General features: G+C 43.9%; 1 protein-coding gene across 1 annotated transcript in view; it reads left to right on the top strand.

Moving 5' to 3' along the window:
* col4a1 (collagen, type IV, alpha 1) overlaps nucleotides 1–22,731 on the top strand; it is a 75,328-nt gene that overhangs the window by 16,063 nt on the left and 36,534 nt on the right. Inside the window, exons 2-5 of the mRNA XM_060929684.1 lie at nucleotides 11,218–11,274; nucleotides 13,023–13,112; nucleotides 13,374–13,418; nucleotides 21,607–21,651. Of these exons, the coding sequence (XP_060785667.1) occupies nucleotides 11,218–11,274; nucleotides 13,023–13,112; nucleotides 13,374–13,418; nucleotides 21,607–21,651 (237 nt within the window). The remainder of the gene's footprint in view (nucleotides 1–11,217; nucleotides 11,275–13,022; nucleotides 13,113–13,373; nucleotides 13,419–21,606; nucleotides 21,652–22,731) is intronic.

Below are 22,731 nucleotides of genomic sequence, written 5' to 3'. Positions count from 1 at the left end.
AAAAAACAGAAATCTAGTGTGCGCATAGGTGTCCCCCCCCCCCCCCAAAAAAAAAGAGCCACCTTTTGCTGCAATTACAGCTGCAAGTCTCTTGGGGTTTGTCTCTATTAGCTTAGCACATCTATCCACTGGGATTTTTGCCCATTCCTCAAGGCAAAACTGCTCAAACTCCTTCAAGTTAGATGGGCTATATTGGTGTACAGCAATCTTCAAATTATGCCACAGATTCTCAATTGGATTTAGGTCTGGACTTTGATTAGGCCATTCCAAGTGGTTTAAAGGTGTTTCCCTTTAAACCACTCCAGTGTAGCTTTAGCAGTATGTTCAGGGTCATTGTCCTGCTGGAACGTGAAACTTCGTCCCAGTCTCAAACCTGTGACCAACTCAAACAGGCTTTCCTCCAGAATTGCCCTGTATTTAGTGCCATCCATCTTTCCTTCAGTCCTGACCACCTTTCCTGTCCCTGCAGATGAAAAATATCCCCACAGCATGATGCCGCCACCACGATGCTTCACTGTAGGAATGGTGTTCTCAGGGTGTTAGGTTTGCACCACACATGGCATTTCCCATGATGGCCAAAAATATCAATTTTAGTCTCATTTGACCAGAGAAACTTCTTCCATGTGTTTGGGGAGTCTGCCACATGCTGTTGGGTAAACTCCAAATGTGTTTTCTTCAGCAATTACTTTTTTTCTGGTGACTCTTCCATAAAGCCCCACTCTGTGGAGTGTATGGCTTAAAGTGGTCCTGTGGACAGATACTCCCATCTCCACTGTGAATCTTTGCAGCTCCTTCAGTGTTATCCGTGGTGTCTTTGTTGCATCTCTGATTAATGCCCTCCTTGCCCAGTCTGTGAGTTTTGGTGGGTGGCCTTCTCTTGTCAGGTTTGTAGTGGTGACATATTCTTTCCATTTTGCTATAATGGATTTAATGGAGCTCCCTGGGATATTGAAGTCTGGGATATTTTATTTTATAACCCAACCCTGATCCATACTTCTCCACAACTTTGTCTCTGACCTGTTTGGAGCACTCCTTGGTTTTCATGTTACTTGCTTAGTAATGTTGCAGAGTCAGGGTCCTTCCAGAACAGGTTGATTTATACAGACATCATGTGACAAATCATGTGACACTTTGATTGCGCACAGGTGGATCTTAATCAACTAATTCTGTGACTTATGAAGTGAATTGGTTGGTCCAGCTCTTATTTAGGGGTTTCATACTAAAGGGGGTGAATACCTATGCACACTCTAGAGTTCTGTTTTTTCATGTTAATTATTGTTTGTGTCACAATAAAACAACAATTTTCACCTTTAAAGTGGTAGGCGTGTTGTATAAATCAAATGGTACTAACCCTCCAAACATCCATTTTAATTCCAGCTTGTAATGCAACAAAACAGGACAAACACCAACGGGGGTGAATACTTTTGCAAGACACTGTATGTATGAGGTTGTGGTAGGTAGGATCAGAAGATGCGTGTTTTAATGAAACCACAGAAACCACAGGAAATATGATGACATGCCACACATCAGGAAAACAAGCCCTAAAAAGTGATGGTGTATGTGATTAATACTACCTCTCATTCAATGCTTAAAGGAACAGTCCACCGTATTTCCATAATGAAATATGCTCTTATCTGAATTGAGACGAGCTGCTCCGTACCTATCCGAGCTTTGCGCGACCTCCCAGTCAGTCAGACGCAGTCAGACGCGCTGTCACTCCTGTTAGCAATGTAGCTAGGCTCAGCATGGCCAATGGTATTTTTTGGGGCTGTAGTTAGATGCGACCAAACTCTTCCGTGTTTTTCCTGTTTACATAGGTTTATATGACCAGTGACATGAAACAAGTTCAGTTACACAAATTGAAACGTAGCGATTTTCTATGCTATGGAAAGTCCGCACTATAATGACAGGCGTACTAACACCTTCTGCACGCTTCGGCAGCACATTGATATCTGAGCTCCATATCAATGCGCTGCCGAAGCGCGCAGAAGGTGTTAGTATGCCTGTCATTATAGTGCGGACTTTCCATAGCATAGAAAATCGCTACGTTTCAATTTGTGTAACTGAACTTTTTTCATATCACTGGTCATATAAACCTATGTAAACAGGAAAAACGCGGAACAGTTTGGTCGCATCTAACTACAGCCCCAAAAAATACCGTTGGCCATACTGAGCCTAGCTACATTGCTAACAGGAGTGACAGCGCGTCTGACTGCGTCTGACTGACTGGGAGGTCGCGCAAAGCTCGGATAGGTACGGAGCAGCTCGTCTCAATTCAGATAAGAGCATATTTCATTATGGAAATACGGTGGACTGTTCCTTTAATGTGGGTTTTTATGTTTTTGTAGATTTATCAGTGCTTTCATGCATGCTAAGACTGGCGCTATAAAACTAGCATATTGGCACTGTGATATGATCAGCTTGTTCTATTTTTCTTTGCAGAAGAGACATTAGGATTTTGAATATGCATTCATCAGAGACGTGGGTTGGTGCATTTCAGATTAGGAATGCAATGCTGATGGCCTCAGATGTACCCACCAGTGTAGTCTCAATATGAGCATTGTAAGATGACAGAAAAGCCTGATCCCATATCTCTGGCAATGACTATGAGAAAGATTTTTTTCCCTTGACCTATACTACAGAGAAAAAAGATAATGTCCCAGATGTAAGCTAACACTATCACAAATTGCACTATATTGGACTTTGACTTCATGCAAGTGGTGATGGTTCCTTTCCTGTACAAGCTGGGTTCCCCATGTTTCCTCCTATTCTCCCAGTTCACTGAGCTTTCCTCACTGCTGTTCCACTTGGCTTGACTTTAGAGGGTCCCGACCAGGTTCTTTTGTTAAGTACTAAGACAATGGTGCTAGACCCATAAAATTTATTCAGGAGTGACTAAGATAGGAATCTTGTGTTTCCTGCTTAAAGGATATCAGACTTCCTAGAGCAGAACATAAGGCAGTGCATGGATAGATTACTGAGAGGTTTACACATGCCACTTTCCAGCTATACAACTGAACCATTAGATTTTATGTCTGACCTGAAGAGGTTTACACACTGTGTGCTCACCTTCTGTATATCACAGTAGCTTTGTGATAACTGTAGCATGCATAATATGATAGACACCATCCACCTCCATTTCTCAGCAGTATGGACTCTCATTAAAGATCTTTCACTTTCCAAATTAGTAGTATTAGTAATGCTACTAATGCTCTTAATAATGTTTAACTCACTGTCCATTTCTTTGACCTACTTTGTTAGTATATAACAAATCAGATCATAAAATGCTATGTTTAGAATATGTGGGCTATTCGAGCCTGATTTTGTGAAGTAAAACTATCCTAAGCGACCCAGTGTGACAGCTATAAGCTGTGGCTTACAGACACAAATCAATTATTAAGAAATATTCAACTCCATACTTCTATATAATAATAGTTATATACACTCACCGGACACTTTAATAGGAACTTGTTCTTGATTCTAAGATTCCTGTTCTTGGCTGCAGGAGTGGAACCCAATGTGGTCTTCTGCTGTTGTATGCCGAGATGCTTTTCTGCTCACCATGGTTGTAAAGAGTGATTATATGAGTTACTATATCCTTCCTGGCAGCTTGAACCAGTCTGGCCATTTTCCTCTGACCTCTCTCATCAACAAGAATTTTCTACCTACAGAACTGTCACTCACTCAATGTTTTTTGTTTTTCGCACCATTCTGTGTAAACTCTAGAGACTGTTGTGTGTGAAAACCCCAGAAGATCAGCAGTTTCTGAAATACTCAAAACAGTCCAACTGGCACCAACACCCATGTCACAATGAAAGTCACAGAGATCACAATTTTTCCCATTCTGATGTTTGAAGTGAACATTAACTGAAGCTCTTGATTTGTATCTGCATGATTTTATGCATTGTGCTGCTGTCAAGGGATTGGCTGATTAGAGAACTGCATAAAACAGCAGGTATACGGGTGTACTTAATAAAGTGGCCGGCGAGTGTACCGTAGGTTGTCAAAATTCAAAATGCTCATCATAGCGAGTTGTCTGTTACCTGTAAGCATTTAGACGAACACTGTAAGGAGCATGTTATGAGCAGCAGTACAAGAAGCTCGACAGTTAAGAGTTAAAGCATCAGTCAGTGCTGGATCTTGGTTGTCCAGAGGACCTATTACAAATGGTCTTTGTACATGAATCAAATAGCAGATTTTTAAACATCATGATCAAATAAGTAGCTGTTAGACTTCATGAATGTTAAGCCAATTTGTGCTGGTGCTGTGTGTTTACATATAAAGAATTGTCATACAGCCCGTATGTAGTCTCTGTCCTTTAAACACTGTTTCACTGTTACCCTTTATACTCAAAAAATAATTAGCAATTAAGTAAGTGTCCACAGAAAAAGTTCTGCAAGATTTTCCATCCATCCATTATCTGTAGCCGCTTATCCTGTCCTACAGAGTCGCAGGCAAGCTGGAGCCTATCCTAGCTGACTATAGGCGAGAGGCAGAGTACACCCTGGACAAGTCGCCAGGTCATCGCAGGACTGACACAGAGACACAGACAACCATTCACACTCACATTCACACCTACGGTCAATTTAGAGCCACCAATTAGCCTAACCTGCATGTCTTTGGACTGTCGGGGAAACCGGAGCACCCAGAGGAAACCCACGCAGACACAGGGAGAACATGCAAACTCCACACAGGAAGGCCTTCACTGGCCGCTGGGCTCGAACCCAGAACCTTCTTGCTGTGAGGTGACAGTGCTAACCACTACACCACCGTGCCACTGCAAGATTTTCCCTTTTGAGAAATAAGAGACGTCCATGTAGGACTGGATATGAGCACGAGTAACTGTCGAAGCAGCTTCCCAGTGATACTTTTCTTCCTGTTATGGCAGTAAAATTGGTGGTTAAAATCTTTACTGACTTTTATTTGAAATCTTTTAATATAGCAGAAAAATACAGAAAAATAACATTAAGTGTATTAGTATTGTGTAGAGACATCACAAGCCACCAGAACAAATTCAGTGCACCTTGACACAGATTGTAAAAGTCACAGGTACTGTACCAGAGGAATGAACACCATTCTTTCAAAGGTTATTCTCTCAATTATTGTTTTGACGATGTAGTTGTACATCTATCCATTATCTATACCGCTTATCTGTCAGGGTTGCGGGTGAAGCTAGAGCCAATCTCAGCTGACTTCGGGAGAGAGGCATGGTACACCCTCCGCAGATTGTCAATCTGATTATCTAATGGCAAACACAGAGACAAACAGCCATTCACATATACACACACCAATGCAAGTTGACCTAATCGGTCTAAAATATCTCCTAGTTGTTCAACTGGGTTGAAATCTAGTGAGTATCTTCAAAACATTTTCATTATGATCAAACTGTTCAGTGATCCCTCATGCTGTGGAGATGGGGGTGTTGTTATCCTGTAAGACACCACTGCCATCAGGAGAGGAATGTTTCATTATAGAATAATGCTGATCAGTCAGAAGAACATTGCATTGGTTTGCAGGTAGTATTCCCATTAAGGGGATACGTGGAGACAAACCATGCCAGCAAAATGCTCCAGACACCAAAACAGAGCCACTGATTTTTTCCTTTAAAGTGCTTATTCTGGACCAATTTCATGTTTTTTTTTTTATATGAAAGTATGTCCCTTTACACACTCATCCAGAAGGGTAATTTTGCACAAGGCCATCTGTCTACAGCAGAAAAAAATAAAATAACAAAACGCGTCTGGAAAAATCCCAAGGGAGTCTGGAGCCAGATTCGTGACGTTACCTGCGGAAGCGCCAGCAGGCTGAGAGAGCTTGCACGGTTTAAATGCAAAGCCTGTGTAGACCAAGCGCTCCCATTTCTCTCTCATTGTCCGGTCTTTTGGAAAACGATGAGTACTAATCCCATCAAGATTGGTGTTGCTACACCCTCCTACGATACATCTGTTAACCATTTTAATAATTACGTGATAATGTTGAAGAAATTTGCAGAAAACCACCAGGTCGTTTTCTCATAAACAAACCAGCGCTGACATAGGATTCAGAGGGAGGCATCCCGCAGATGACGTCACGAAAATCAATGTTTGCCGGGAAATTCAAATGCCACGCTTTTTCAGAGGCGGACCAATTCGCATCAAATGCCTTGATTTCAACCGAATTTTTCTGGTATTGCGCAAGATAAAAAAACTTGCAGAGAATGCAGAATGTTACAGATATTTGACCAAAGTTTAATATAAAATAGGAGAATTACATTGATCTTGTTCCTGAATTTACCCGTGATATGCACTTTAATGTATCACAGAAAGAGAAAAAGTGACAAATCACAGATTTGGTAGAAAGAGGTTTGTTATAACTCACATTCTTTTCAGATAAGAGCAGGACGCTACAACCCAGCATTTCCTGGTATCTCATCAAGCTAGAAAGAAATTGTTTAGAAAATATTTTAAAACATGTATAAACTGAATTTAATTTGTTTTGATTAAATATATGGCTATCATGGGCTTTTGTCCATGTATTACTAATCTGTATCAGGTTTCTAGGAAGCCCAAATGAGAATGGGTGATTGCCTTATAATCAGGCTGTTTAGAATTTCCTGACATTTCAACACATTAGGCTAATTATTACCATTCTGGGAGGCATTACTTCACAGTGATTTTACACATATGTTTGATGCACGAGTTCTTTGCAGAATACAACAAGCAGATGTGCTGGCTACATGAGCTGGTTTCACCTACATACTGCCTTATTATACTAAGTTTACACAGGAATATTGTGGTTGGTTGGATGATATCACTAAGTTCCTTATTGAGGAATCACACATCGGTTAATACTGTTAGTAGAAATATAAATTTAAGATTATGATTTGTCTCAGGGGGTGGCACGGTGGTGTAGTGGTTAGCACTGTCACCTCACAGCAAGAAGGTCCTGGGTTCGAGCCCAGTGGCCGGTGAGGGCCTTTCTGTGTGGAGTTTGCATGTTCTCCCTGTGTCTGTGTGGGTTTCTTCCGGGTGCTCCGGTTTCCCCCACAGTCCAAAGACATGCAGGTTAGGCTAATTGGTGGCTCTAAATCGACCGTAGGTGTGAATGTGAGTGTGAATGGTTGTCTGTGTCTCTGTGTGTCAGCCATGTGATGACCTGGCGACTTGTCCAGGGTGTACCCTGCCTTTCGCCCGTAGTCAGCTGGGATAGGCTCCAGCTTGCCTGCAACCCTGTACAGGTAAAGCAGCTACAGATAATGGATGGATGGATTTGTCTCAGAATGAATGAGGTTATAGTAACAAATAGTGTTTTAAAATATTGTCTCGTATTTGATGACAGCATTGTAAACTAGAAGGGCACTTGGTAGAGTGCACACCTCCACCAAGCCACATATTATCAACATCAATATCAAATCACTTGAACCTAAGATAATACTAAATCTGTACACCAAATTTTATCAAAACCTGTTGACTACTTTTTGAGTTACATTGGGAACAGTCAAACAAACACACAAACAAACGGAGGTGAAAACATAACTTCCTCTAACAAAGTTGGCAGAGGTAACAATATGAAAATATTCATGAATTATTCAATTATGCACAAATGAATAATATTTTTTGTTAACTATAGCTATTTGATTAGTCAGATTCCTTGAGTTGGGATGTGATTTCTCTAATAACCTTATTTATTTTACATGGAAGTGTCACGAAATTGAGCCGAAAGCAGATGCAAGTGCAGAATAGTTGAATGTGAAGTTGTAAAACGCACAAAACAAAGACAAACTATGAGCATGAGCGAGGGTCCATAAACAAAGAACACAAACTGTGGCATGGATAAACACAATAACATACAACAGCAGCTAGACAAAACAACCTATCATAAACTGAAGCTCAATAGAGTGTGAAATTAGGCATGACAAGACACAGGCGCTAGTGATGTGAGACGTGTATCATGCAAGAGCTGATGGGTAATATAGTTTCACGGCAGCCATGTTTGTAGGCTGCAGTGGGTTCAGGGAAGCGTAGTCTGGTAGTGTAGTCTGTAGCCGGTTTTGGCACTGACATGACAAGAAAATATAGTGAAGGTTATACGTAACTCAGTATTTTTTATGGTTTGGTTCTTTACTCAAGTGTATTGGATTGAGAAATATGCCATGACTGAAATGTTTAATGAAGAGAACGCAATCTTTAACTCAAAGATCAAGGATATGTTTGTTCATATTGGGTGAATTGTGTAGGAAAATGCACATAAATCCTTTTGGACACAGATAAACATGTAGAAGCATCAGATAAAGTTTGAGTTTTGATAGATGAATCCTCTAGTCATGCAGCATACCTGCAATTCATATTTTTTTTAAACAAAGTTGAATGGCCAAGTAATTCTTTACAAGAGATACATCTTCTTATTTCATAACTGAAATGATCTGTGCTTCCTGTATAATAAACAATTTCCCTTAAGTGTTAGTTTTTAGCAGCTATCTGGTATCAGTCTTTTCTCACTTCATAGCTCTGCACTGTTCTATGACATCAGCATGATGTCTTACATAGATATGTAGTTTGAGTTGAGTGCTGTACTGTCTGGTTTCTGAAGTGCTGAGAAACAGAGCGATGTCAGAGTAGTGCTGGTTCTGGGCTTCACAGTGCTCATTCCTCACTACTTATCACTGTTTAGACTTTAAATGCTCAGAGAAAAATAAATTATTTTCTTCCTGGCGGTGTCCTGACAGCCTGGCATGTGCCCCATTATCCCTGCATCAATTGCACCTTTTCCTGTTTTTGCTTTGCTTTTGACAGCTCACAAGATAGAAAAAAACCCCCACAGATTTTGAGTACAAAGAACAATCACTTACAGATACCTATATTATACCTGCTATGTACTTTTTCACCTGTGAACACACAGCTCACACACATGGAAGAAAATGCTATAATATTGGAATACGGTTTTGTGAGTCACAGAATAAAAGACTGCAAATGTCACATCTTAAACGAAAATTAAACCGCAATTCAAAGACATTACTAAAAAGCTTCAGGCCATTCGCCTGTTTGTGTTCTCAAATTTTCTCACCTGAAAACTTGGCTTTGGATCAGCTGAAGAACAGAAAAGTGTCTGATTCATTCTTTCCATTCTCCCTTCTCTTTATGATGATTTCTTTTATTTGCACTTCTTTTATTTTTTTCCTTGTATAACTATAGTTGTTTGTTCTGAGTCAGGATAGAAAAAGACTCCAAAATGACAGTTTATGTGTCCGTGGCTTCATGTTATTGCTCAAACTCACGACATTCGCACAGCAGAGTTTGTCCTGACAGCACACCATGCACATAAACTCCTACATTTCCCCCTCACCTCTATAGAGGCCCTATAGGGCTCATGTTGAGATAATTATCTTCTAATCAGTTCTGTATGTTTCTTGTCTTTTTTTTAATTCTGTTCATGTTGTGTTTGGCTTTGTGTGAATGCAAGACTGGCATAAGAAGGAAAATAAAATGCATGTTTCAGTGTGCATGTGATCCTGATCTGAGATTAGCGTGTTGGAGTGAGAAATTAGATGGCTATTGGAACAGGACCGAAGTGATAAAAGTATATATATGAACTTTTCATCTATGTCATGGTTTTTGCGGATTATAGGGCAAGTTGGTTACCTCGGTCATACAGTGAACACTAAGGCCCACCATAAAACTGACCAGAAAGGTGAGAAGTAGTGGTGAGAGATTCGGCATTGGTATATCATACAACTCAGTGATGGAAGGCTATTTATTATCTGTATTAAAATATTTAAAGGTATCTGTCATTATACTAAGGGCAACTATGCAGAGTCAAATCTGATGAACAGCAATTGAAACAATAGTCCTTTAACTTCATGTCTGAACAGGGACTGATGGTCAGAATGGACTGATCCAGAGGCAGTGATGAGATAATGTTGAGATACCAGCAGTTCTCATGGTCCTCACACAGCACAGCACCCACACACTGATCCAATTACCCAAAACAAAAGGAGGAGGTGGGGTTGTGAGGGCAGAGGTGGTTTGAATCTCAGGCCTGTTCTCTGGCTGCAAATGTTTGGCTGAGCGCCTCACATGCAAGCAAAAGAATGATGGGTCTCAGAGGGAAAGGAAGACGTAGGGATGAAGCAGAAAATGAGTGCATTTCCATTCCCAGGATATACTGCCAAGCACGCTGGAGAGGATTGGGGGTGTGCAGGAAATGATGACGCACTGAACATTTGGCATAGCTCACGTAGCAACATTGGACTGTAGAAATAGTTTATTAGGGTGTTAACACCAGCACAATGGCATTTTCAAGTCAAGTCAGTTGGGTCTTATTGTCATTCCTCCATATAACTTGGACACACTTGAATGAAATGTTGTATCTTCAGGACCATGGTGTAACACACAGTACAGTGGCACAGTATACAGGATGCTCTAAATAAAAATATACAATAAATACACAAAACAGCACTGGATGAAAGAAAGCAGCATGAACAATTCTCTATAAATTGTAGACTTTGCACGGTCATGCAAAGGAAAATGAGGAAAACTGTCCCGGTAGTAGCAGGATGGGAAACCATGGAAGACCAAGATTTTTGGTAAAAAGTATCTCATAGCACCAGTGTCTCTGTGGGAATGATGCAGTCCATGAGATTTATCACATTCTTATTTTTACATTTCAGTCTCCTAATTTAATATTCAACTCCATTTTGGTTTTTTTTCCATATTCACGGTCATTACAAGAATCATTATGTAGTGTGTATTTCTAGTGAGAACACTGTAATTGGATAATGTACACTTGCTGCCGGTGGTACGGTGGTGTAGTGGTTAGCGCTGTTGTCTCACAGCAAGAAGGTCTGGGTTCGAGCCCCGTGGTCGGCGAGGGCCTTTCTGTGCGGAGTTTGCATGTTCTCCCCGTGTCCACGTGGGTTTCCTCCGGGTGCTCCGGTTTCCCCCACAGTCCAAAGACGTGCAGGTTAGGTTAACTGGTGACTCTAAATTGACTGTAGGTGTGAATGTGAATGGTTGTCTGTGTCTATGTGTCAGCCCTGTGATGACCTGGTGACTTGTCCAGGGTGTACCCCGCCTTTCGCCCATAGTCAGCTGGGATAGGCTCCAGCTTGCCTGTGACCCTGTAGAACAGGATAAAGCAGCTACTGAGAATGAGATGAGATGAGATAATGAGATGAGATGAGACACTTGCTGCCACCTTGTGGTATATTTTAATAATAGACCCTCTCATTATTGTCCCTAGGGATGTTCAGGCTCATCATGTGGGAAGTGTGACTGCAGCGGTGTAAAAGGGGCAAAGGTATGTGCACCTCAGTTTTTCAATTCATACACTCTAGTCCATTGTTTCACTTCTTTACAATCTTTGATTAAGTGTATTATTTTTGTTTTCTTGTTTATGATACCCACTCAGTGAATTAGTGAGTCTTGCTGAGTTCATGAAGGTTAAGGATGTAATGGTGACCTGAACACACAAGTGCATGAGTTCAGACAGTACTGTATGTGATAACGTTTTGTCTTGATATACTGTTTTACTGATTTATTGTATTCAGTTACATATTTTTTAGTTTTCTCTAGCATACACAGTCACAGTCGCAAAACTTCTACCACATAAAGAATTATGAAATATAGTTTTTTTAAATAAATACAGATTAATATTTAAGGTATGTAATAATGTACTCCAGATTAGATTAGATTGGATTAGATTAGATTAAGATGTTATTCTTATAAACAGTGCACTGTAAAACATTTCAAATTGGTTTAACTTGGAAATGCAAGTTCACCTGCTGCCTTGAAAATGCAAGTTAACTCAATTTGACGATTATCTTTGTTTCAGTCAGAAAAAGTCTCAATTAGTCAAGACAACTAAATAATTCAAGTCTAACCTTTGAAAACTTGCACAGATTAGTTCAAATTAAAACACTTTTCAGAGCTCATTGAGTTAAAGAGAAAAAGTAAGTGGACATAACTAAACAAGGCTGAAATATTTTACAGTGTGGTATTTTATATGTACAATGCAATAATATGCCTCTTTAATTATGCAGTAGGTACACTCTTTTCAGAAGCCTTGCACCTTTATTTTATTATTTACATTAACATGTGTACAGCATTTTATGAAGTGTATAGTATAAAATATTTTCCTACTTTTGCATTACTCACTTAATACATGTATGTGGTTGATAATGTGCATTGTAATTACTTCTGCCAACTTTGTTGGAGGAGGTTGGTTTTTGCCTCCATTTGTTTGTTTGTTTGTTTGTCTGTTCCCAACATAACTCAAAAAATAATGAACAGATTTTGATAAAAAATTTTGAGGAAAGGTGGGCCAAGGGACAACTGGTCAGATTTTCATACAAATCCAGATATGTATGTGGATCCAGACTTTATTATTATTATTATTATTATTATTATTATTATTATTATTATTATTATTGCCTTTTCACAATCTAACTCAAAAAAATAGTGAATGGATTTTGATGAAATTTGGTGTATAGCTTTAGCATTATCCTAGGTTCAAGTGATTTGATTTTGATATTGCTCCACATCCCATATTAGTAAACATCTGGATATTCTAATATGTATTTTAGCAGAGGTATGTACTCTACTGAGTGCCCTTCTAGTTTACAGCATGAATTTATAATAAATAGCATTTTATAATAACATTTAATTTGACCTAAACTGAGTTGTCCTGTAAGGATCCAGTGCATAGGTGAAGAAAAAAAGAAAGATCCACTAAGAAAACAAAGAAAAAAGTGCAATCTATGGTTTGTTACAGATGATCTAGTAAGCAAGAAAAGAAAGTTGAAAGGAAAGCTCTGTTGCACCATCTAGTGGCGTCTTTCACACAAATCTATGTAAAGTCCAAGAGGTACCTCTTTACAAATCTGGTAAAATAAACAAAAGAAAAAGAGATCTTGCATAATACAGGAAATGTAACGTTTGAAATGTTGCACCTGTCCCATTTTTAGTATGCCACCATATGAATTACAGTGAAGCATGATATAGACTCTAGGATGTCACAAAGTGTTCTTTTTTCACCTCTTTGTACAGGGAGAAAGAGGTTTACCTGGCTTACAAGGCAATATGGGATTTCCTGGTGTGCAAGGTCATGAGGGCCCCCAAGGGCCAATGGGACCAAAGGTATGCAATAACCAAAGCCTACATAATTCACACAAACCATTTATGCAGGCTAATGCATGACAATGTACAAAAGTGCATATTGTATATTTTAATAAGTAATGCTAGTCTAATACACCGTATGTAATTCTATTTCATGTTAACTCTATTGTAGCATTATTATTTACCAAAATGGTCAGATCCTTTTGACTTGAGAATGTTTTTCATTACTTTGCGAGAATTACCAGAAACAGTTACTGTTAGCTGACTTATGTGCTCTTTTAGGGAGATCGAGGTGAGCCAGGGGCTCATGGAATGAAAGGAATACGTGTAAGTAGTATTTCTTTTTTCATTTTTCAGTATTTTGTTATTTAGATTTGTATAAGAATTTCAGGAAAAGTCAGATATTTGGCTAATCTTTAAGTACAGCTATTGTGAAAGTCACTAAATTATACTCACAATTAAAATTAAACAATTTACACTGAAATAATTTGTAATTGTTGACTCAATTAAAATATATTAAAATTACATGTATTTCACCTCTTATGAAAAGAAAATATATGACAAGATTTTACCATTTGATATATTGGAGTGTACAATAAAATACAGTTGTATAAATATACATACCGCATTATTGCCACTTTTTCTTATAGGAGAATATATGGCTCATATTCATCCATCCATTATCTGTAGCCGCTTATCCTGTTCTACAGGGTCGCAGGCAAGCTGGAGCCTATCCCACCTGACTATGGGTGAGAGGCGGGGTACACCCTGGACAAGTTGCCAGGTTATCGCAGGGCTGACACAGAGACACAGACAACCATTCACACTCACATTCACACCTACGGTCAATTTAGAGCCACCAATTAGCCTAACCTTGTCAAGGACCAGACAGGAGAGGAGATCAAATGCACTCAAACCACAGTTTAATAATAACAGGGGAAAAGGGAGAATGTGTGAAGTTCAGTGGCAAGAGGACTGAGAGGCAGGGATGGCTGGTGGGAGCATGGTGATGACATTTGAGGTCTACCATCCAAGTACTGACCAAGCCTGGCCCTGCTTAGCTTCTGAGATCAGACAGCATCAGGCGTTGTCAGAGAGGTGGGGCTGTAGGCTGACAGCACTTGGGTTTCAGGCAGTCTCCCAGCAGTAGTCCCTCAGCAGGCTGGAGTTAGTGAGCAGGCTGGAACACAGAGTCACAGATCAGATAGCACAATAGGGGACAGAAATGCAGGGTCAGGTTACCGGGGCTGAAGAGTAAGGCTCCAGGCAGGGCTGCTCACACCAGGCTGATGGAGAGGCAGGCGAGCAGCAGGGCTGGGCAGGCTTGAGATCAGGTGAAGGTACAGGGGAGGCAGGCAAGAGGCAGAGTCGACAGGACAGAAGGCAGATCAGGTTACCGGGGTTGGAGAGCAGACAGAGTCAGACGGAACATAATATCATCAGGAGTCAGAGTAGTAGGAACACAGAGCAGGTTATCACGCTGGAAGTTGCAGACGATCTGACACTGAGGCTTGGGAGAACTGCAGCTTAAATACACACAGGGGGGAAGCAGGTGATCGGCAACAGCCAATGACAGTCACTGAAAGTTAATAAGAGGAAGTGAGAGCGGGCGTGGCCGGTAATGCTGAGTGGAGATGTTACCTGAAGAGAGAAGCCCACAGGTAGGACCATGACAGAACCCCCCCCCCCCCCCCCCCCCCCTCAAGGGACGGCTCCAGAAGTCCCTAGCCACAGATCCACCAAGATGGGCGGGAGGAGGGGGAATACCGGTGGAGGGTCAGAACTCCTCTGACCGGTCAGTGTCCAAGGCCTCAGGATCTGGTTCAGAATCGGACTCGGGGACAGTAGCAGTTGGCGCATCGTCATTCCGACAAGGACCCCTTGGTCGACCCCTCCGGTTGGCCGGCTGGTCCGGATGCAGGCGATGAAAGGTGCTGATGAGGGTACGGTCTAAAATTCTCCCAGCAGGAACCCACATCCTCTCCTTAGGACCATAGCCCTCCCAATCCACCAGGTATTGGAGGCCCCTGCCCCTGCGCCGTGACTTCAGCAGTCGCCGGACAGAGTAGACCGGGCCACCATCGATGAGACGAGGAGGAGGAGGAGGAGAAGGTACAGCTGGGACCAGTGGGCTCTCATCCACTGGCTTAATCTTTGAGACGTGGAAGGTGGGGTCCACTCTCATAGACTTGAGCAGTCGGAGCCGGACAGCAGACTGGCTGATTATCCTCTGGATCGGAAATGGTCCGACGAACCGAGGTGCCAGCTTACGAGACTCCACCTGGAGGGGCAGGTCCTTGGCTGACAACCACACCTTCTGGCCCACCCGGTAGGTGGGCGCAGGCATCCTCTGCCGGTTGGCTCCAATGGAGTAGCTGGTGACTGACTTGAGGAGTGCAGTGCGGGCTTGAGACCAGGTGTGGCGGCATCAGCGTGCATAGGTGAGGGCAGACGGGCAGGTGACCTCTCCCTCCTGGCTGGGGAACAGGGGTGGTTGGTAGCCATACACGCAGTGGAATGGGGATAGTCCAGTGGCTAAGCTGGTGAGGGAGTTGTGAGAGTATTCCACCCACAGCAGGTGCTCACACCAGGCCCTAGGTTTGCGTGACGCCACGCACCGAAGTGCCTTCTCCAACTCCTGGTTAGTCCGCTCAGACTGGCCATTGGACTGGGGTCGGAATCCGGAGGTGAGGCTGGCGGTGGCCCCGAGCAGGTGACAGAATTCCTTCCAGAAAGAAGAGGTGAATTGCGGCCCCCGGTCCGAAACGATGTCCCTGGGCAGCCCATGGATGCGGAAGACCTGCTGCAGGACGATCTGGGCGGTCTCTTTGGCCGATGGTAGTTTTGGGAGGGGAACAAAGTGTGCCATCTTGCTAAAACGGTCCACGATGATGAGTATGACAGTCATCCCGTTAGAAGGGGGCAGACCCGTAACAAAATCCAGGGAAATGTGGGACCAGGGTCGCATAGGCACGGGCAGAGGCTGAAGCAAACCGGCAGGAGGCCGGCTGGAGGATTTATTCTGATTACAGGTAGGGCAGGCTCGGACGAAGTCTCGCACATCCCTGCTCATAGACGGCCACCAGAACCGTTGGGCGAGCAGGTGGTAGGTGCGAGTGGAACCAGGGTGGCAGGCTAGACAGGAGTCATGTCCCCATTGTATAACCTGGGATCGCAGGTCTTCAGGAACAAAGAGGCGACTTGCAGGGCATGCACTGGGGCTGGGTTGGTCACGGAGGGTTTCCCGCACTCGTTCTTCAATGTCCCAGGTCAGAGCAGCAACGATACAGGGGTCAGGAAGGATGGGAGCCGGATCCTTGGAGGAGGCATCATCCTTCTGGAACTGGCGGGAGAGTGCGTCAGGCTTGGTGTTGCGAGATCCGGGCCGGTATGAAAGGGTGAAATTGAATCTGGTGAAAAAGAGAGCCCAGCGGGCCTGTCTGGGGTTGAGTCGTTTGGCAGTGCGGATGTATTTCAGATTCTTATGGTCTGTCCAGACCAGGAATGGGACTACGCACCCCTCCAGCCAGTGATGCCATTCCTCCAGGGTGAGCTTGACAGCCAGCAGTTCCCGGTTGCCTATGTCGTAATTGCGTTCGGCCGGCGATAGCCGGCGGGAGAAGAGCACACAGGGGTGGAGCTTGTTGTCATCCGCTGACCTCTGTGAGAGCACTGCCCCAACTCCCACATCTGAGGTGTCCACCTCAACGATGAATTTCCGCTCCGCATCTGGCATCTGGAGGACGGGAGCAGTAGTGAACCGAGCCTTGAGGGTGGCAAAGGCTTCGTTGGCAGCCGGAGTCCAGGTGAAGGGCTGTTTGGTGCTGGTCAAGGCGGTGAGGGGTGACGCAACGGTGCTGTAATTACGAATGAATTTCCTGTAGAAATTAGCGAAGCCCAGGAACTGCTGAAGCTTCTTCCTGTTCTCTGGTACTGGCCATGAAGTCACTGCTGAGACTTTGGCAGGGTCCATCTGGATGCTCCCCTCTGCCACAATGTACCCCAGGAACACCACAGACTTGGCGTGAAACTCACACTTCTCTGCCTTGACGAAGAGGGAGTTTTCAAGGAGACGACGGAGCACTTGCTGGACATGCTGGGTGTGTTCGGACAGGGTCTTTGAGAAGATCAGGATGTTGTTGAGGAAAACAAACACGAACTTGTTCAACATATCTCGCAGGACATCATTCACCAGAGCCTGGAATACCGCTGGCGCGTTGGTAAGGCCAAACGGCATCACCCGGTATTCATAGTGACTGGTGGGGGTGTTGAACGCGGTCTTCCACTCGTCTCCCTCCCTTATCCGAACCAGGTGGTAGGCATTCCGGAGATCGAGTTTGGTGAAGATCGTGGCTCCCTGGAGCAGCTCGAAGGCGGAGGTAAGCAGTGGGAGAGGGTATCGGTTCTTGATGGTGATGTCGTTGAGACCCCTGTAATCGATGCAGGGGCGCAGGGATCCATCCTTCTTTCCCACGAAGAAGAACCCAGCGCCGGCGGGAGAAGAGGATGGACGGATGAGGCCGGCAGCCAGAGAGTCACTGATGTAGGCCTCCATCGCCTTCCTTTCCGGAGTGGACAGAGAGTAGAGATGGCCCTTGGGTGGTGCAGTGCCTGGGAGGAGATCAATGGCGCAGTCGTAGGGCCGGTGAGGAGGCAAGGAAGTGGCCTTGGCTTTGCTGAATACCTCCCAAAGGCAGTGATAACACACTGGGACATTAGTGAGGTCGGGGGCAGAGCTGGCAGGTGGAGTATGAAGGGTTAGAGTGGAGGCTCGTAAGCAGGTCCGGTGGCAGTCCTTGCCCCATTCTCTTATCGCTCCAGTGGCCCAGTCGAGGTGAGGACTGTGCTGGCGGAGCCATGGATAGCCCAGGATGAGAGGTTGGCCGGGGGAACGGAGCAGGTGACACTGGATGGTTTCATGGTGGTTGCCTGACAGAGTCATCAGGACAGGGGCAGTGAGGCGGGTGACTGTGCCAAGGAGATGGCCATCCAGTGCCCTGGCTGGAACGGGAGAGGATAAGCGATGGCTTTGCAAACCCAACTGGCGCGCAAGCTCGGTGTCCATGATGTTAGCCTCGGCGCCAGAGTCAACCAGGGCGGCCAGGGTGTGGGTGGAATCCGACAGACGAAGGCAAACTTGGAGCATAGGTTTCTGGCTGGTGAAGGATTGGATGATCATTGAGCTCAGCTGGGCCCCTCCTATGTCCGGTGAGCTCGGGCTTCTCCGTGCGCTGATGACTGACTGAGTCTGGCGGGCCCTCTCTCGTCGACGGGTCTGGACCCGGCGGTCAATGCGGATGGCCAGGGCGATGGCCTCATCGAGTGTCGACGGTTGTTTGTACGAGACCAATTCGTCCTTCATGTAGTCAGCCAGGCTGTGCAGAAAGGCGTCCACCAGCGCCTGCATGTTCCACTTGCTGCGCTGGGCCAAGGTCTGGAAATCGATTGAGTTGTCAGCCACTGTTCGTCTGCCTTGGCGAATACTCATCAGTCCTCCGGATGCCTCTACTGCCGACGAGCCCAGGTCGAAGACCTTAATCATCTCCGCTGCAAACAGGGAGAAGGAGGCACACGCCGGTGTCCGGCGTTCATACTCAGCAGTCCCCCACAGGTGGGCGCGGCCAGTCAGACGAGTGATGATGAAGGCCACCTTCGCTGCCTCTGACGTGAAGGTTCTGGGCTGCAGGTCGAACAGCAACCAGCAGCTGGTCAGGAAAGCATAGACTTGGGAGGGGTCACTGTCAAAACACTCCGGACTGCCAACCTTGGGTTCCGGGGCATCGAGTGCAGCAGGAGCACCTCCCGGAGCTGGCCAGTCAGCAGCGGGTATGACAGGGGCTGATGCAACGAGGGGCGGTGATGGTTGACTCGGAGGAGCAGGGGGTGCTAGGGCGGTGAGCAGCTGGAGTGCTTGGTCCAGTCGTTGTTGCTGTTGACCAAGCTGGATCAGGGCTGCAACGTCGGCAGACATCCGACTGACATCTCCTTTGGTGCGCTGCAGCTGGTCTAGGGCAGAGGGTTTGGGTGCTGACTCCATGTTTTGGTCAGGTCGTTCTGTCAAGGACCAGACAGGAGAAGAGATCAAATGCACTCAAACCACAGTTTAATAATAACAGGGGGAAAGGGGAGAATGTGTGTGAGAAGTTCAATGGCAAGAGGACTGAGAGGCAGGGATGGCTGGTGGGAGCATGGTGGTGATGTCTGAGGTCTCCCATCCAAGTACTGACCAGGCCTGATCCTGCTTAGCAGCTAAGATCAGACAGGATCAGGCATTGTCAAAGAGGTGTGGCTGTAGGTTGACAGCACTTGGGTTTCAAGCAGTCTCCCAGCAGTAGTCCCTCAGCAGGCTGGAGTTAGTGAGCAGGCTGGAACACAGAGTCACAGATCAGATAGCACGATAGGGGACAAAAATGCAGGGTCAGGTTACCGGGGCTGAAGAGTAAGGCTCCAGGCAGGGCTGCTCACACCGGGCTGATGGAGAGGCAGGCGAGCAGCAGGGCTGGGCAGGCTGGAGATCAGACGAAGGTACAGGAGAGGCAGGCAAGAGGCAGAGTCGACAGGACAGAAGGCAGATCAGGTTACCGGGGCTGGAGAGCAGACAGAGTCAGACGGAACAGAATATTGTCAGGAGTCAGAGTAGTAGGAACACAGAGCAGGTTATCACGCTGGAAGTTGCAGACGATCTGACACTGAGGCTTGGGAGAACTGCAGCTTAAATACACACAGGGGGGAAGCAGGTGATCGGCAACAGCCAATGACAGTCACTGAAAGTTAATAAGAGGAAGTGAGAGCGGGCGTGGCCGGTAATGCTGAGTGGAGATGTTACCTGAAGAGAGAAGCCCACAGGTAGGACCATGACAAACCTGCATGTCTTTGGACTGTGGGGGAAACCGGAGCACCCGGAAGAAACCCACATAGACATGGGGAGAACATGCAAACTCCGCACAGAAAGGCCCTCGCCGGTTGCTGGGCTCAAACCCAGGACCTTCTTGCTGTGAGGCGACAGTGCTAATCACTACACCACCGTGCTGCGGCTCATAACACAATTATTTATTCATTTAACATATTTCAACAAAACCTGCGATGATCTGGCAACTTGTCCAGGGTGTACCCCACCTCTCGCCCATAGTCAGCTGGGATAGGCTCCAGCTTGCCTGTGACCCTGCACAGGATAAGCGGCTATGGATAATGGATGGATGGATATATTAACAACCTTGTGGAACAATACAGTGACCTTATATTGTATATTTAACAGTTATTCCATGAAATCGAGTCATACATGCACCACTCACACTGCAATCTTTGCACAGTGGACAATAATGCACTATTGCTTTTCAATGTTTACAATGTCTTTCACACACACAAGGTTTACGCTGATTTATTCCCTTCTCATATACTACCTCGATATGCACACTCAACTCTGCACTTTATGTTGTTTGTGTAGTTTATTGTCTGCAGTGTTGCACTCGTTACACTCTTGTACTTTATGTTGTATTGTAGATTTGTAGTCCTGCGATGTTTAATGTAGCACCATGGTCCTGGAAAAACATTATTTCGTTTTTAACTGTGTACTGTACCAACTGGATATGGATGAAATGGCAAATAAAAAAGCCTTGACCTTGACCTTGACATGACGCACCTCATTGGCTATAAGCCATGTACGATGAGCTTGAGTGGAATAACTGTTTTATTCTATTCGCATTCACTGGATTTTGAGAAACAGAGCATTTTTAATTTTATTTTTTGCAAATTCGATAAATAAAAAACTTTATACAAAACGGCTGACAAAATAATTTCCGCTTAGAATGTAAACAAACTGGCGAAATGACAGTAGCAATTTGTGAAAAATGCTATTATAATAATTCTTGAAAAATAAAAAAAAGACACATTCTTACCATCAAATACTTTTATTCCATATTTTGTTGCTTTTTTGTGTTTTGGGGTGTTTTGTCCTTGGTTGGTTCAGCAACATGCTCCGCCAGTTTGTTTTTCTCTACTCATGGTATATGAGCTGATAGCCTCATAGTAGAGTAGCCAATCAGAGCACACAATTGCTCATATCCAGTGAATGTGGATAGAATAAAATGATATGGACCTATAGGCTGTATTCTGCCATGTATACAGTATACCTGAATATGAGATTTTTTTTTCTTTCTACCTACATTTGAGGACAACTGCTACTGAAATTAACTGACAATTAAACTAAATCATAGCTCAGCTCTCAAAACCAGCAGCTCTCATGTTTTCAATAAGTAATGAAGCAAGAATGAATCTAATCTATAAGCACGTGCAGTGTACTTAATGTACCACATATTGATTATATTGTTAAGCATATTGCATAGTGTTTTATGAGGTCCTGAAATGAGTAATTGTGTGAAATCTGAAAAGTTTTCTGGTCAACCGTTCTTTCAACATTCTTGTTTTATTTTGAGTCATCATATGTTTAGATACGTATTTGAACTAAGGTGAATACTGCAAAAGCATGTAATGCCAAATATCAATGTCTTTGTTCTAGGGCCCTCCTGGTGTACCTGGTATTCCGGGAATTCCTGGGCACCCGGTAAGTCCTGCAGTTTTACTCTCCTCATATTTCTCTGAGACACTGATATATTCAAGAGAACTAACTGATATTCAACATAGCAATATATGTCACAGTCTCCTCGGCCACCCCTTTTGGTTGATCAATTGTAAAACATCTTATATTGAGCTGAATGGTTAGAGGCTGCCAGGCTGCACTGCATTATACATTCATTTTTATAATTAATTATTGCATTTTGTTACTTGTTAAACACGTGAGTCTGGCTTGAATCTAGCTACATAACTTCTGATCTGGTTATAGATGTCTCTACCTACAACACCACAGCTTTGACACCTTTACAATCTGCCTCTTTATGTTCACTAGCTTCACTATCATTGATGTTTTCTACTTGGTTTAGACTAGCTATCATACTTCTGATACTAAATCAGCAGCATTGGCATCAAAATAACACCAGATACACTACCGTTCAAAAGTTTGGGGTCACCCAGACAATTTTGTGTTTTCCATGAAAAGTCACACTTTTATTTACCACCATAAGTTGTAAAATGAATAGAAAATGTAGTCAAGACATTTTTCTGGCCATTTTGAGCATTTAATCGACCCCACAAATGTGATGCTCCAGAAACTCAATCTGCTCAAAGGAAGGTCAGTTTTATAGCTTCTCTAAAGAGCTAAACTGTTTTCAGCTGTGCTAACATGATTGTACAAGGGTTTTCTAATCATCCATTAGCCTTCTGAGGCAATGAGCAAACACATTGTACCTTTAGAACACTGGAGTGATAGTTGCTGGAAATGGGCCTCTATACACCTGTGGAGATATTGCCCCAAAAACCAGACATTTGCAGCTAGAATAGTCATTTACCACATTAGCAATGTATAGAGTGGATTTCTGATTAGTTTAAAGTGATCTTCATTGAAAAGAACAGTGCTTTTCTTTCAAAAATAAGGAAATTTCGAAGTGACCCCAAACTTTTGAACGGTAGTGTATAACCAAGTTGAGATAACATCAAATATAACCAAGATGCAACCCTCTATGAATTACTAAAATGCACCATTATGATTTCCAGTATAGGTACATTAATACATAAGTACCTGCTAACC

This window comes from Neoarius graeffei, chromosome 9, assembly GCF_027579695.1.
Source record: "Neoarius graeffei isolate fNeoGra1 chromosome 9, fNeoGra1.pri, whole genome shotgun sequence".
Classification (NCBI taxonomy): domain Eukaryota; kingdom Metazoa; phylum Chordata; class Actinopteri; order Siluriformes; family Ariidae; genus Neoarius; species Neoarius graeffei.
The sequence above is the reverse complement of the archived record's forward strand: the minus strand, read 5'-3'. Positions and strand labels throughout refer to the sequence as shown.